This window comes from Cupressus sempervirens, chromosome 3, assembly GCF_028749045.1.
Source record: "Cupressus sempervirens isolate cs-2001-9-10 chromosome 3, ASM2874904v1, whole genome shotgun sequence".
In the NCBI taxonomy this organism is placed as follows: domain Eukaryota; kingdom Viridiplantae; phylum Streptophyta; class Pinopsida; order Cupressales; family Cupressaceae; genus Cupressus; species Cupressus sempervirens.
Window position 1 is genome coordinate 583,105,226 of NC_143120.1, and position 17,787 is coordinate 583,123,012.

Consider the following 17,787-nt stretch of genomic DNA (forward strand, 5'->3'; position numbering starts at 1 on the left):
ATTAAAATATAACATAAAGTGCTCTATAGTCACTTAAGTGATAAATTTAAGTGATAAAGTAACTTAAAACCATTACATAATGTGAACTTATGTTATATTTTTCAAAAAGTGAATGTCAACATTGAAATATAACATGATATTTTAAATTATGCAATTGCATCTGAAGAGTTGACCTTTTGGGCACTTAAAAGGTCATATCTTTTGACTGACAAGTCTGATTAAGCCCTAAGATATTACCAAATCTAAGGGAAAACTGAAAGAAAGGGATTGAACAAAACCAAAAGACCAAAAGAAAACAAACGCACACTTAAAAACGAAAAAAGATATTGAAGGCTTCAAAAATCAAGCATAGGCTTATTAAAAAGAAAAAAGAAAAAGGTCTTGACCAACGCATTCAGTAAAAGGATTCATTATTATAATAATAGAAAAGCTTCTATTATTAGTTAATGGTTATTTGTTTGTAATCTATTGTAACTATTAGAATGTTTCTAATATTTAGTTAGTTGTACATAACTATTAGTTTTTTTTAGTTAGAATAGAAAGTTTCTATTCTTTACGATCATTTCCTAAGAAAACATCATCCCATTCTTTTGTATATATAGACCTCTCAATCTTTGTTAATAACAAGCAAGTATTTTACCAATTACTTCGTAATATGGTATAAGAGCCAACACTTTAAAAAAATCGAAAAAATAATAATTTCTTTTGAAATTATTTGCTCATGTTTTTTCGAATTTATTTCTATTTTTTCTACAGTCTGTCTATGGTTTCCAGATTTTTGAGAAATTCATCTATAAGAACCTAAGTTTCAGCTAGGTTTTTTCCTGCAAAATCGCGATTGATTCTAATGGCTCACATCTAGCAAATCTTGTGTAATGCGTGATCGCTTACAATACATGATTTCTAAGGTCAATTTTGTCTACAAATCACGACATCCATCGAAATTGTGCAACCCCAAAGTCGGATTTTTCTTCTACTCGCATCTACAATTGCTGGGGGCTCTATTTTTCTAAAAATTGAGGTGTCATTTAACGCCCTCACATTCTCAAGAAGTGATTTTTTTTGGCGCTAAGACCTGACAAATCAAATGACATCTCTGCAACCCCTGTGTTGTCTCAGCAAGCAACAAGCTTCTCTATTAAAAATTGGGCATTTACTACCAGAAATCACCATTTTTCTGCTACTTCTTGCCTCGATAGCTTCTGTCTAAGGTTTTGTTCGAAAACCCTAATTTTTGGGCTCAGAAAAATTTTCAAATTATAGATTCTTTGAGAATATTTCGAAAGCTCAGCTTGGTTCTCGACCGATTTTTCTAGGTGCCTCAATTTGTGAGCCAACAGATCCAAAAAGCAACAACATATTCCTTATGGGTTTTTCAAGCTCTTTTGGGTTCCTCTTCAAATGTTTTGGGTCTTCAATAGTTTTGCCTCGAAAAATGTGCCTTCACAAATTTTGATGTTTTCTCAATGAAAAAACGTACTATGGCATCTTTGACTAATATTCTGCTCAAGAGCAATTCAAAATTCAATGGTTGGAATTATAGCACTTGGAAGTAGCAGATAATAGCAATTTTTGAATATCGGAAAACCAATTTGATTGTTTTGTGTGTTACACAACATCATACTACCCCTGGTGCTGATCAGAATACATGGGATCTGAATAATCGGGAGGCGGTGATGCTTCTCAGATTATCCGAAGCTCGTGATCAACTCTTTAAGATTCCATCTGAAAAGATAGTTGCCGATATATGGGCACATCTTAAAAATCTTCATGAGACTTCTAACAAAAGTAGAGCTTTCCTCCTGATGAACACTCTATTTTCTATTATCATGGATGAGTGAACATCACTCCAAGCTCACCTAAATAGGATTCAAGAAATCCATGACCAATTGCTTGTCATTAGTCACAAGATGGAGGAAGAGGACATTTGGTTATCACTCTACAGATTTTGTCAAAGTCCTACAAGCATTTTATCGAAACTCTCAACATCACATCTTCTATTGTTGATCTGAGTTCACCAATCTCTACACAAATCAGCTTCAACATGATTGGTGGAAACAACAGTTCAATATCAGTTCCAGCTCTACCTCCACAAAGCAAGCCTTTGCTGCTAAATCCTTTCAGAAGGATAAAGGCAAGTCTCAGCAGTCTTTTCAGCACAAGTCCTCTCCTCCAGTCTCAAAAGACTCCCGGAAGAAGAACATTCAACACAATTATTGCCACAAGTTTGACCACATGAAGGTTGAATGTCGGAAATGCTTAGCTGCCCAATCTAAACAATCTAGTTCGCAGCCCAGTGCAAACAGTGTAGAGCACACTGAACAGATAGAATCTGTCTTTTACGCCTAAATGGCTAAAAAACTTGTAGATCATGTACTGTCGTATGCCTAGCATATTGATTGAAGTGCGTCTCGTCATTTCACCCACCACCAATACTGGTTTATTGACTACCAACCTTATTTTGATTCTGTTATTTTTGGTGGCGGAGAAGAGTACACCGTTGTAGGCAAAGGCGACATTCAAATTCAATCCACTGGGAGGAATCTCATTTTCCTCGATGTGTACTATGTTCCAAGGATGGAACTAAATCTACTCTCAGTTAAGTCAATTACTGCGACATTTTCCACACTTGGATGTCACCTTCAGTTCGCACTACTGTACCATCACTCATTGGGCGACTCAGTCTATTATTGCAGTAGGTCTTGAGGATCATGGTCTTTTCTACCTTACTGATTCTAGTGATTCTCGGGACTTAGCTATGACTTCTCAACAATCTAATGTTAGCACACTTTGGCATCAAAGGTAGCAGCACTTAAATGTGCATTATCTCTCTCAACTTGCTCGGGAAGAGCTTGTCCTTTGTTTTCCATAGATTCAGACTCAGTGCCTTGGAGTTTTTGATGCAAGTCAGGCTGGGAAGAAACATCACACACCTTTCACCAATGGCGATTCATGGCAAGCTTTTTAGGCACTTTAACTTGTTCATGTCGATATTTGCGGCCTTATGGCCACTCCTCCTGTTCTTGGGTCCAAGAATTTTATGTTGTTTGTTGATGATTTCCAGAGAAAAATGTGGGTGTATTTTTTTAAAAACAAATCAGATGCATTTCTTGTATTTCAGAAGTTTAAAACTTTAGTTGAAAAAGACTCTGGAAAATCTATTATTACTCTTAGATCAGACAATGGGGGTATTTTGTTCTAATGAATTCTCTAGCTTTTTGGATACACATAGCATCAAACACCAGTTAACCACATCCCACACACCACAACAGAACAATGTAGTTGAACGTTGGAACAGAACAATCACCGAGATGGCTCGATCCATGCTCGAACACAGACATGCTCCGAAGTATTCTGGGAAGAAGCAATTAACACTGTAGTTTATCTTTTGAACCAATCACCCACAGTGGCGGTCAAAGGTAAAACTTCGGAAGAGGCCTGGTCAGGTCGCAATCCCAGAATCAATGACCTGAAGGTTTTTGGCTACCTTTCTTTTGTTTGGATCCCTGATGCATCACGCACCAAGTTGGATGCCAAGAGTCAAAAACTCATGCTTGCCGCATATAGTAGTATTCACAAAACCTACCGCTTGATTGACATTGAGACATCTCATCTCCTGTACACTCATGATGTAGTCTTTGATGAGCAACGAGGACCATTAATACCCATTTCTCCTATTCCTAATCTAGAAAGCCAGCCTACGAAGGCTCATGATTTGGGAATTAGGCTTCCATTAGGCCCACCTGATGGGAGGACTCGAGTAGCTCCTCAACTCCAGTTATACAAGTGATCCCTATATAGACACCTCCAGCTTCTCCTGCCGGATCACCCCGCTTTGTAGATGCTTCACCTGAGCTTGATCTCAATTCTTCTGATGACGAACCTGATCACCAAGCATCTCCTTATACTAGTGTCGGTCATTCTCCTCTTCCGGCCTAAGTGGTGGGCTAAGACACTTGCTGATCTTCGTGAGGACGAGCTCATTGATGGGAGAACTGCTCAAAGAAAGAGCAAACCTACAAAGTCTATTAACTTTGCTCTCATGGCCAACATTCATAGTGTGTTTGAAACTCAAACATATTTTGAGGCTAAAGGAATTCCAAAGTGGGAACAGGCCATGACATCTAAACATTAGAGCCTGCTAAAGAATAACACTTAGGTCTTTTATGATCTTCCACCAGAGAAGAAACCCATTAGTTGCAAATGGGTTTACAAAATCAAATACAAATATGATGGTACTTTGGATAAGTACAAAGCTCGTTTAATTGTAAAGGGCCTTTCTCAGCGTCAAGGCATTGATTATGAGGAGACCTTTGCTCCTACTACAAAGATGAGCACAATCAAATCAGTCCTAGTCATGGCAGCACAATTTGGCTAGAAGATCTATTAAATGGACGTCAAGCATGCTTTCCTGAATGGTGATCTCCACAAAGAGGTCTACATGAGGCAGCCTATTGGTTTTAAGGTTGTCGATAAACACCGTCACGTTTTCAGATTGGTGAAAGCTCTCTATGGTTTGAAGCAAGCCCCTAGGGCATAGTAAAAAAAAATTGATATGTACCTCTATGATCAAGGCTTCAAGAGTTCTTCAAGCTCAAATTTGTACATCAAGACAACTGACAGTGACATCGTCCTAGTTATTTATGCCTGATGATTTGATCATCACTAGCTGTTTGGCATCTTTGATTCAAGAAATCAAGCAAAATTTATGTCAATCTTTTGATATGACTAGCCTTGGGCTCATGCATTATTGCCTAGGTGTTGAGGTTTGCCAACAGTCTTCTAGTATATTCATCTCTCAATCCAAATATGCTAGGGTTCTATTAGACAAATTTCCTATGCAGAATTGCAAACCTACATCTACACCCATGGAGAAAGGTCTCAAGTTATCATCAAAGTCTGATTCTCCTTCATTGATGATACAACATATAGGCAACTAGTAGGCAACCTCATCTATCTCTCTGCTATTAGGCTTGACATCAACTTCGCATTTAGCTACATCTCACGCTTTATGATAGCTCCCAAGGCTGATCATTGGATGGCAGCAAAGCGCATGCTTCGTTATATAAAGGGCACTTCAGATTATGGACTTTTTTACTCTCGAAGTTCTAATCCTAGACTTAGTGGGTTCACAGATTCAGATTCAGCACGCTCTGTTGACGATAAAAAGTCAACTTCTAGATATGTGCTCAGTTTGGCATCAGGTGTCATCACATGGATTAGTAAGAAGCAGCGGGCAGTTTCTCTCTCCTCTACAAAGGATGAATACAGAGGGACAGCCAAGGCAGGCTTTGAAGTTGTTTGGCTTCGTCAAAGGATTGGAGATATGCAAATGTCAACAACAGGACCAACCACTTTGTTTGTTTATAATGAAAGCGTTATCAAGTTAGCAAGAAATTGTGATGTCCCCTCTTTTAGGTTCTAAATTGAATAAGGAAATCTGCAACAAATCGTCAGTTCAATAAAAAAATGTATAAAATCATGTTAGAAATATTGAACTAATAGTATAAACACTAACCCATCTAACCCTTTCTAATCCTTCAGGAGAAACTTTTCTTCTCAAATCACCTAAGCCTCTGGTGAGAATTGCTTCCCGATAAGGTGATCATCATATGAAGAGCATCTTCCTAAGGCCTCTTTCGGGATCTCTACTTAATCACTTAGTAGAGATCCCACCTCTACCAAGTCTCTCGTCTCTGACTTATGCATATGTTTGACCACTACAATATATATTGTCTCTAAGAGATTTCTTTATAAATCTCTCTCTAGGACTCCAATCCCGACATTCATTTTTGAATGCCCTCTAATCCTCTAAATTTTCTCCATGAAAATTTGATATTCATTTTTACAAACATCCTCTACCCTTTGTTGTGTCTCTCTTGTGAAAGTTAATATGCTCTCCCTATTAATCAAATAATCATAAGACAAGTGTTTGTGTACTTTTGGAATCAAGATGTTGATTTATCCTTAACACTCTATTTAATGTTCTATATCAATATTTCACTATCTCTATATCTGATACAAATCTCTTATATTCCCTTCTGTTCTTTCCACTTCCAATTCTAATAACGTTGGTTTGTATGAATGATGTCAATGCTTCCATACTTCCTCAGTATGGTGATGTTGATTGTACTATTTTTTTGACTCCCTTCCGTTGAATATCTTTTGTGTTACTTATTCCCTTATTCTTCTATTCGCTGGTGTGGTGAGTAAACTTCCATGTCATGCCAGTTTGTCTTCTTTCTATCGAGCATGAGAGGTTTGTCACCTTCGTGTCTGATTGTGTTCTCTTGCTCAGTGGTAGTGATTTACTCAACTGGTTATTACTCCCACCCATGGGTATGAGTTGTCTTTCTTCTTTGGTCATGTCCACTTCAAAGGAGACAGTGTTGCCATCCATGTATTGATTTTACTACAATGTGCATGCACCTTATACAAGTCAATTGTATATTCCAATGTTTGCATTCATCCTCCCTTGATAGTCTCTTAATTGTTGTGGGTATAAAAATCTTTGTGACCAATATTGATTGCCTCTGGCTGTAACTATATCTCTGTACTCCTGTGCGTTGTTCTCTTTGTAAATTCCTTGATGCAACTACTTCATAAGCTTCCCCCATTCTTTCTTCGATAATTCTCTCCTAGTTATTTTTATTTGTCGCCTCTTCCCTCTTTAAATATCATTGCATTTAACTATGGTTTACTGCGTTGGATATGTTTTGATCTGCATCGTGTTCGACTATTGCTCTTTTTTGTTTACTTGTCTTCTAAACTATGCTCCTTTTGCTTGCCCACACATAAAGGTTATATCGGTAGAATCAATGTTTGTCTATTGTTCCATAATATGTGTTCGACTTCCTAAGTAACTTTTCCCAAGGTCTTCTTCATTTGATATGAAAGCAAAAATAATATCCAAATTCCTTCTCGATGCAATATGTCTTGTTACATGAATAATGTTTATTCCTATCCGTATTGACTCTCCTTGTTTCGTTATTGCCTTCTTATTGGTCTCCGTAGATGATATTTATATTTGTCATCCTACGCATCGCCCTCACTGGTGTGTGGTGATCTATCCACGTCGTCCAAACAACCTACTTTACTGATGCGATTGAATCCATTCCTTCTGTCAAAGGTTACTACTCGTTGATTTGACATGGTTGCTGACAAAGACGAGGACTTATGTTTTTCTCCTCTACCGAATCGTCTCCTTATCTCCATCTGGAGTATTTTTGGACTCTCAGTTGTTGATTGGATTATATTAGCTAACTGTACCTGATGTGCTCAGTCAAGTCTGATGTCTACATCTTCCCTTTGACCTATATATTGCTCCCTTCATCCTCTATCTCCCCCCCTCCTATACTATTTTACCATCCTTGTTATATGCATGCAATTGAACTTGTTCATGTCCCTTCATCGAGAGGATGTGAATCTTTGATTGTTATATTATATATTAATGGTTAGTTATATTAGATGGAGTATTTATGAAATGTAATAATATTATTTAATATTATCCATTATGTTTATTTCATGTGTATATATATATAATAATTATCAATATATTTAAGTAATCTAAGGTCTTATCAATATATATGATTATCTTACAGTTATCATAATCTCTTACTAATAACTTTGTTATATTATAATTATTGTCTCTTACGATTTTAAAGTGTTTATATTTTTATTTTGGCTATTATAATTAAATTCCATTATTAGGGGGATATTACAAAAATCCAGTCTTCCGTGAACGAACCAAGCATGTGGATGTTCATTGTCACTACATATGACAGTTGTTTGAAGATGGGACAATAGACTTGCAGTATTTTCTTACCACGGATCAGATTACAAACATTCTCACAAAGCTTCTTGGCCTTGATAAGTTTGTCAAATTCAGAGGACAACTTGGTGTTGTAGATAGATTAACCATTAAGGGAGGGTAGTCCGATAATTGAAAAGCTTCTATTATTACTTAAAGGTTAGTTGTTTGTAATCTATTGTAAATATTAGAATGTTTCTAATATTTGCTTAGTTGTAGATAACTATTAGATTTCTTTTAGATGGAATAGAAAGTTTCTATTCTTTATGATCGTTTCCTAAGGAAACATCGGTCCATTCTTCTGTATATATAGACCTCTCGGTCTCTATTAATAACAAGCAAGTATTTTACCAATTACTTTGTAATATCCATTATACCAATTGGGGTCGATTGGTTGATCAATGTTTGCCCAATTAAATAATGAATTATCTCAAAGAAATGCAAAACTAAGTTGAAAAAGTTTCGTACTGTTTCAAATTAAGGCAAAAAAAGCTTTAGAGGGGACCCAAAACCCCTTACAGCAAGACGAAAAATAAACGATAAGGAACCCCAGGTTTTGCAAGGACCTGAAACCTAAGTCCACAAATACAATATTAAACTAGGTTTAATAAGGACTTGGAACCACCAAAAGAAACTATCCAAAGTTCAAAACCAAGATTTACAAGGACCTAGAACCTAAAGTAAACAGCAAAACAAAGCTGGAAATGAAACAAAAACAAGATTACTAGGACCAGCTGACCAACCAGAGGCCAGATGCCAAGGACCCGAACCAACAACTAAATTAGTTCATTAATCACCTTGGCTAAATCCTTGTCATCCTCCATAGTACCCTGTAGGATGTCATTAACAGAAAATCCACAGGCGTCAACCATAGCTTTCTTCGTACTTTCTCTCGTTCTTTTACTAGGGCCACCTGAAATCTTGATAGCAACAGCAACAAGGGACATAATCTCCTCATTGCTCCTTTTACTTAAACTTGCAGCAGCCGCACATAATTGGAAGTCACCATGTCCATTCTTTGCCCACTATCTTTAACCAGTTTTTGAAGTTCCATTTCATAGGCCTTCAACTTCTAAGGGATGTTCCCAACCTGGTTTTCCAGCTGGGCTCTCTTTGCTTTTTCTTCATCCAATTCCCTCTATATATCTCCCATTTTTTTTCTTAAGAATAATAATTTCATTATAGAGCCAAGAGTCGACCTAGAGAGAGACATCAGATTTTAACTTAGCCTTGTGGAGAAAGACAGCTTCACCATATTATTTTCATCTCTGGTCTCATCATTAGACCTTTTCTCTGAATTAGTTGTTACTTCCTGGGTTTCCTTAAGATGTAACTGATTTTCATTATTTAAACCCTTTTAATCCATCATCTTCTTCTAGTTCTCCTTACTCGGACTCTGATCTTCAATAACAAGGGCATTCACCTCTTAATTCTTCTCCTTGTTAAAGTCCACCAGGACCTTAACATCAATAATTTCCTTTTTAGTGGGTGTAGGCCTTTCACTTTGGTTCAAAATATTCTCCTTCTGCCCCAAAGGTTCTGAAATCGATTTTGACTCCAAATTCTTCTCTTTGCTACTTTCCCCATCATTATTAACCATAGAGAAACCCCAACAATCTATATACCCGTCCAAGTTAAACTAAGATCCCCAGTTTCCTTTTCATTTTCATCCTCTTCATCTGCACTTTTCTCAGACTCTATGGCTTTCTCGTTAGCTTTCTTATTTTTCTCTACCTTAATCTCCTTCTTTTTACCCTTACTATCGCTACAACCCTTATTAATTGGTTTCATACTATTACCTACATTTTGTGGTGACAAAATGCAAGACAACAGGTAGCAATTCACTTATTAATTGGTGATTTTTCATCATCCATACTTCAATCATTAGTAGTTTTCCAGGGTGGTCACACATTGCATTTTCAGATTTGGCTAGGACTACAGGTGATATTGAGTTGCATGGTTATGATTCGGGATTAGATTATGCATCTGACTTGGATTTCTTCACTATGCCTGGGAGCAATGTCAGCTTCAGCATCATTCTTCATGATAATATATCTTATGGGAGCCACGTTTGGAAATGTGATCAGTTGATTAACATACATATGGGATGTGTGATTGGCAGCTACTCGTTCAATTGGCTGATTTATGATGATGATAGGGTGGTAGACACCTATTACTCCTCCCAGGATCGTGTTGATAAGATTAATGTTTGACATTTTGTTGATTATGTTGTGATATGACACAATTTGGGATTTGATGCAGTTATAATCATAGTCGCACAACCTGCAAATGCAGTGGTGGTTTACACATTGATATGGGATCCAAAGATCAGGTGGATGGATGAGTTGCATCCTTATTTTGGTTCTACTGTATAGCACATTCTGATTACACAGTTCCTAGTACGAGTCATGGAGGGACTTGCAGATGGATATGGGATCGTAGAATTGGTTACGGACTCATGATTGGTTGAGGGTAAGCAATCTCAATGAGGGAGGTTTGTAATGTTGCCAATTTGTGGAACTTAGATAATTAATAGGCCAACCCAAATATATCTTAAAATTGACCTATGGAGGACTTAATGCAAAATTATTATAGTCAATTTAATATTATTTAAGAGGGTCAATAAGAGACAAATAAACAAGAAGAAAAGGAGACAGGGAAGGGAAGTTGAAGAGTCACTATTTGAGCATTAAAAGAGGAAGTCTCCTTCATTTTCAGCATGCATGGTTTTTGGATTTCAGATTAGTTTTCACAACTTGGAAGCAAGCTGCTTCCAATTTCGGAGCCAGCTTGAGGACGGAACCCTCTAGCTCAACAACAGCGGATGAGAACTCATTGTTTGTGGGAGACGTCATTTTGGGTGTCTCACTTGTGTTTACACTTATCTTTATTGTCCAATCTAACTGTCGTTGCTATATTTAAGATTGGAAAACATTGTGTTATTGTATTGCTATTTTTATAATACAATAGTGAATCTGAAGTTGTTTGGATCTAAGTGTTTTACATGAGTATCTTGCAGTTCATTTGCTGGTTTACTTTGCATTAAATATCTGTTTATATTCTGAAAGTTTTTGTTAGATAAAAATTAGAGAAAATATCCATTCCGGATATTTAGCAAATACAATGAAATCATTCATCAGAGTTTGACATGAGTATCTTCGGGTTCATTTGCTGGTTTACTTCATTAAATATCTGTTTATATTCTGAAAGTTTCTGTTAGAGAAAAACTGGAGAAAATATCCATTCCGGATATTTAACAAATACAACGGATTCATTCATCAGAGTTTGAATAGAAAATGTAAATCAAAGATACAAATCCTGACATCAAAAAAAACTTTAAATAAAACCTGATGTCCCCAAATTAATTAAAGGTTCAAATTTATTCAATAAATCATAGGACACTGCACAAAATTGTGGAAAAGATCCAAACACAACGAAAAAACTTGTTAATCATCAAGTGAAATATGAACAAAGTATGAGAGAAAGAGTTTGCATCGTTTTATCAGTGGCTTATTGGTCTAAATTGCAATTGTATTATAACACCAAGTGTGAAGGATGTCAAAGACTCCTACCATCGATCACATCATTTCTGATGATGTAAACAGATCGGACAGCTAAGGCAAGTGCATGGAGTAAGAGGATAATATCGAGATAAGTATTGATTCAGCATATATGATATCGATGAAGTAAGTGAAAGCATCGATTATATATTAAAAGAGTTAATTAATCAAATGATTGGCCCTATTCATCAAAGATAACAGTGCATCAGTCCCAAACAATTAAAGTGACAGCAATTAACTAATCGGTTCATCATCGACTGGTGTAGAATGATTGTTAGTGGAAGGTATTGATGAAGGCTAATTAAATAATAAATTACAATAAGTTGGCATCTGTCTATCGGCACTTGGCTATTTTATCATTACATAAAATTAGCTTTAATCCTATTCCTCTTATACTATAATCAGTTCATAACAGCTGATCATTTTATTGTAAATCAAGGCGGTAAACATAAAAAAAGGTGGCAACAGCCCATTGTGGCCATTCAAATGTTATTTATCATCAAAGACAATCAACTATGGAGGATGTCGATTTGAAGATAAAATAGTACTTATTTCCATTTGTGGATTTATCGCTCCATTGAGCAAGTAAACGGTTGCTCACGCAACCTTTAGAAGCAGAGTCCAAGCATCACATTAGTTAAATCAAACACAGCACCATATCAAGCACATATTTATATTCATATCAGAGATGGCTCTAAAAGAATTGCAGATTGCATATACACTTTGAAGAAGATCAGAGACAGCATACTGCCTGTGACCATCCCATTGAACAGCAGAATATAGTTTAAAGTTTATCAAAGACTGCTGGCAGGGAATGTGCATGAATCATATCGATATAACAGAAACAGCCATAGTGTCACCTAAAGGTCTGAGCTTGTATTGCAGAATTAGTCTGTAATTTGTATTCCATTTGACATTGGAATAGTCATTGTCAATACATACATTTCCATTTCTATAATCTGCATCCACTTATCGTATATGTATTAAAGAACTATGTTTGCATCCATATCACTGCATATTGTGTCAATTCATTAAGTCTCATAATTCATTATAGCATTTGGAATCACCAGTCATACATAATTGCATTAATTTAGTATTTGGAACTACCAATCAAGTGTCTTTGCATTACTTATTATAGAAAGAATCAGACAATTCCATGTAGTGTCCAATAATCTAGAAAAGGGACATTACATCAAAAATATAAGATCTTCCACAAAGCAGCTCAATTATTTTATGGGCCTCAGTGGATCAAATTGTAGATTTCAGATAAGAAATCATACCTGAAGATTAATAATTACAAGCTTGCCACCGCCACGAACAGATTTTAAAGGCAAGTTGCATGCAGGAGTTATCTGCAAGCTGCTCAGAAAATAATCAAAAACCAAGTAACCTTAGATAACAAAGAAAAAGAAATCACATTTATCTTGTAGATAATAGCTGTCAAAACCACTTGTTTGTTTCATTGGCTTTTCCAAAATAACCAAATAAACTGTATGCAGTTAATAGGCACGATTATTTACAAAATATATAACTATGACAATTGCAAAAATACATCATAGTGTGGCTATTTATCATCTTATAAATCCATTCATTGCATTAAAATCTTAACTTTACTAGTCCAATAAAATAGACATACAGTTTACTTCATATATCTTCCGGAACAGTCCTGCAGCTATAAGCAGTGCAGATGTTTCATTTCTCTTGAAATATTAACATTTAGCCCTCAGATAAATGTGCAAGAGGCACATTCTAGCTCATCGAATTGCTTCTAGATTTCCAAATATTACTAAAGCGGGATATGGTTACCTAGTTCCTAAGCATATGATCAGATCTGCCATCTTACAATGCTTCTCCGCAGGAATCATCTCTTTTGGTGGCAATGCATCCTGTAAAAGAAAGAAAGGAGTCACAACAGGAAACCCCCAGCTAATCAACAGCCACATTATTTTCAGTCAATCTATAATCTCTCAAAATATTGCATTAATCCTAACAAGTGTAATTGAGATTATCCATACTTCAATGAACGGAATGCAGATACAATGTATTTGTTGTGTAAGTAGATTGAAGAAATTTGTGTATTGACAGGGGCATCCCACCTCAGGATCTGGCAGTATATGTCCCTGAAACTACAGATAAAATACGTGTGCTTGGCTAAATCCTTCAAACATATGGTTAGCTCATCAGCTAAAAGTCATTGGATGCAGAGGATCAATAGTTATAGGGAAGTAGAGGAGAAATTTGTGAACCCTATTTATTTTGATTTACAATTTTAATGTAACACAAACTCATTGGAATAAATACCTATGTACATTTTGTCTTTACAATGTATTATACTAATGTTATCTAATACATCTACACATACTCTTCATCCGAAAACCTAACTATTTTTTTTTATTTCAAGTTTGTAAGTAATGTGACAATCAATAGATTGGCCATATTTACCTGAAGCTCTTTCAAAAGCACCATTCTTCATGCACGATCAGAGATACAATATAGAATCAAACCAATTAAAGAAGAGTCAAACTATGAATAGTATTACCATCATAAAATATTAGAAATGTAAAAATTAATGGAAGAAAACCATTATGATAATATCAATGTTCAGTGGGTAATCAGCATATTAATCAACAGAAATTCCATGAAAATATTGGGGCCCTCCCCATAAACATGACATCAACATTTTATGGGTGACCAAAGAACAAAAATTAAATGCCATGGAAATGCCAGAACCTTTCCTAGAAACATTTCGGCCTGGAGATTTTGCAATTTCCTGCAACTACATCTATCAATAATTTCACCAATTATTCATCAGATTTAACGATTTCTTGACACAGAGTATCCAGCATTTTAATCCTGTACTGCAAGGGCAGTGCTCTGCACCATATACTGTTTCTACCAAAAGCTTGACCCTCCCAAGAACATGAGGTCACATCATGAAGCTCTTAACTGTTCTGCATCAATGCCACATAGTTCTGACAGTGCAACCAATCTCAAAGCAACTGTTTTTACCTCAGTTGCCGGGTGCATCTGCCCATTTATCCGTATGCTGGTACGTTCTGGTTTGGATCCTCATGAGGTGCACATGGATGGTCACCTGGACGCCCAGCACACAGACTTTTTCATAAAAACATTAAAAAAGAGATAAAAACTCAAAAACCTGAAGATACCTGTAGCCAAAATCTGATAAAAACTGCTTGCACAAATACCCCTAATCATTGGATTACAACACGGAAAAGCCTGCAATCCAGAGTAATCCTTCCACAAAGTATGAGAACAGTCAAATTCGATGCAACTATGTAATCCGTAGATACTTTGTTCCTGTCCACAACAGTATATAATTGCCTGGGCTCAAATATTTCATATTTGTATCAAGGTGCAATGAATAGATATTCACTGCATTGATGTTCAGCATTAATGTTTGGCCTTAGTCAATGGTTCTTCAAGAAAAGTCCTACGCTAATAATAAACAATCTCCTTATTAATATTTTTATGCATCGAGCTCAGCCATCTCATATTTATTTTCCAAAGCAGCCGGTAAACAAGGTCTCGAATGATATTAAATAAGCTTTCACTATTAAAAAGCCTGATATTATAATCCCTCTTTATATTGAGTCAGCAATACCAAACAAAACCATTTCTTATAAGATTAATTATTAATAGTGATTAATAAATCTGTATACAAACACACACACCCAAATGCATCCAAAACACCCCAAAAAAGAATTTAGGTAGTTCTCGTACCCACATCCGCATTCAGATTTGAACCAGTAACTTAGGTTTTTATCAAGAAATTATGTTACCAATCTTTAAACTTCACCTTTCCTCCTTAGCACTATCCAGATGCTCTTGTCATAATTATGGGTTCCATGATATACGCCTTTATTTTCAAAGTTTTTTTAGACGTGCTTCCTAGAACTTTTAAACATTTTGGAATGAAATCCAGTACTCCTCAAGGTCTACTAGCTCCTTACAAGGCAGCTGTTATTAACATGCAACAGCTAATCTACTCCATAAGCTCCAAACATGCACTCCAAAGCAGAGTTCAGTACTATGAGTGTGTGTGTTTTCATGTACATGTGTGTGTGTGCATGTGTGTGTGCGTGCGTGGGTGATAGAGTGAGTGGGTGAGAGAGAGATAGAGATGTACCAATACATCAATCAGCACTTGTATAATGAAAAAATAGGTAGGGAACAACCCCTATCTACCTATATACATTTCAACATCCCAGCCTTAATATGTTTATCCCAGGTCAGCCTCCTACCATACAAAAGTATAGCTATGTGAAAGGCCTAAATGAAAGATCCCAAGCGATCATTAACTTGTATGTAATAGTCTGCTTCAGTACAATCCAAGGAACCACAGACATTAGTGCCGCAAGCCAAAAACAACCAAACCACAAGCATCATAGTAACTCCCACAAATGGTGACATAAGAACCCAATAAGAAGTGATTACATTAGCATGCTATGCTCTAATGCATTAATACAGAAGGAGATTAGAATATGCAAAAGAAGTTACTCTGTCCAATTCAATATCCAATTGTGTCATTTCCCTCTAACACAATAAAAGGATAAGCAATTCTAAGATTCTTACAAGATATAAAAGAATTGCCAAAAACAATTAGATACAATTAAACTATTAAGAATTACCTCATCAAAGAAAGCAACACTCAGATAGAAGCCACAAGGTGTAAGAATCTATACTACGACCAACTTCCAAATAATTTCTCACAATGAAGACATGAAACACAATGATCATGGTACATAGCATTCTTGTAGACTGGGCATAATTTTTTTCCTAAGTATGTTTCATCATCGGCATTATTAAATGGTTCAAAAATTCAAACACCCTTAGAAGCACCAACATTAATAACGGCCTAACATATCTCACCAGTGTTAATGTACTAGGTCCAAGGTTTCTAGGAGGGGGGAGTTTAAATCAGTAATTACCAGATTCAAAAAAATTCATGAACTTATCAAATAAAGATCAACCAAAGCAGATCTTGACCATTTAATCATTCACCACATGCATCGAATGTAAACTCATGAAACTGTAAGTAAGACTACGTATAAAACATCCACAAAGGTAACACAAAGACACCAATATTTTCACATGGAAACCCTTGGTCAGAGGTAAAAACCATGGTGGGAATTAGTACCCACAAATATTTGCATTCTTCTGAAATACACTCAATTAAAGGCTTGGCCTTGTTAGGAGCTTACACTAAATCCCTATTAGGAGCAGACCTTGTTAGGAGACACCCAATTAAGGGATTTGTCTCTAGCCCTATTAGAAATTTTACCCTATTAAGAGTAACCTCGTTGTAGGATTTATAACTCAAGCTAGTAAGCCACTCAATTAAGGGAATTAATCTTCAGACCTGTTAGTATCCTGCTCACCCTGATAAGAGGGACCCAGTTAAATAATTTAGACTTGTGAGCCTATTAGGATTCAACAAGGAAAGTGATTTGAGTATAGCACTTCTCAATTGCTTGTACATATCTAATTCATGTCAACATCTGCTTCAGATTGCAGGAATTCAACTGCTCGCTTGATCCACACACCATTCAAGACCATCACACTTATTACTACAAAGAGTTGCCACAAAATTATACACTTCAATCTTTATGGCAACCATTGCCTTAACCAAAACGTATACACTTGAATTTCACCTTAGTCCAGCCAAAACGTATTACCAAACCCTAATCCGTCCTTTACCAAATCTACACAATCATCAATTTTAACCATGCATCAATTCAAAAAAGAAAATCTGGCCTTTTGCACTTTTTCCAATGAACACGAATGACTTCGAGAAATTTGACCACAATGACCAATGTATGACCAATTCATCACAACCCATTCATGTCACATAATTTCCACATCACTATCTAACTTCACATTGCAAAAGATCTACCAAAGCTAGCCAAAACACTATCGGTTGAGGATCAAACATAAATTGTTCTAAGTGTTCTTGCACATTCTCCTATACATATTTCAATTGATCCAAAACATGTCTTCTAGTAAACCAAATAAGGTTACACAAGTACGCATACCCAGACCTTGTTGTCGGTAAAATTATAAAATAGCCGACGGGTAGATTAGTATCCAAATGGGCGTGACAGTTGAGTCACCCCTTTGGAATGGTATATGTACAATGTCCCGAATGAACTTTGGATCATCATTGTAATCATCATTGGAAGCACTATGTAATCTCTTTGGCATATATGCGAATAATAAAAGGAGCATTGTTCTGTTGCATGTTCTTGTCTATTGTCTGTATGAATTAAACTATTTACCCCATACGGTAAACATTTGGCATCGTTTCCATATGGGGTAAATAGTTTAATGCATACAGACAATAGACAAGAACATGTAACACAGTAGTGCTCCTTTTATTATTCGCATATATGCCGAAGA

At 36.1% G+C, this 17,787-nt stretch overlaps 1 protein-coding gene across 1 annotated transcript in view; it reads right to left on the reverse strand.

Annotated features, from left to right (window-relative positions):
- The window catches only part of SRT1 (sirtuin 1), a 159,683-nt gene that overhangs the window by 58,151 nt on the left and 83,745 nt on the right, over positions 1–17,787 (reverse strand). The window contains exons 7-8 of the mRNA XM_089821024.1: positions 13,177–13,256; positions 12,651–12,729 (exon numbers count right to left, since the gene is read on the reverse strand). Of these exons, the coding sequence (XP_089677150.1) occupies positions 12,651–12,729; positions 13,177–13,256 (159 nt within the window). The remainder of the gene's footprint in view (positions 1–12,650; positions 12,730–13,176; positions 13,257–17,787) is intronic.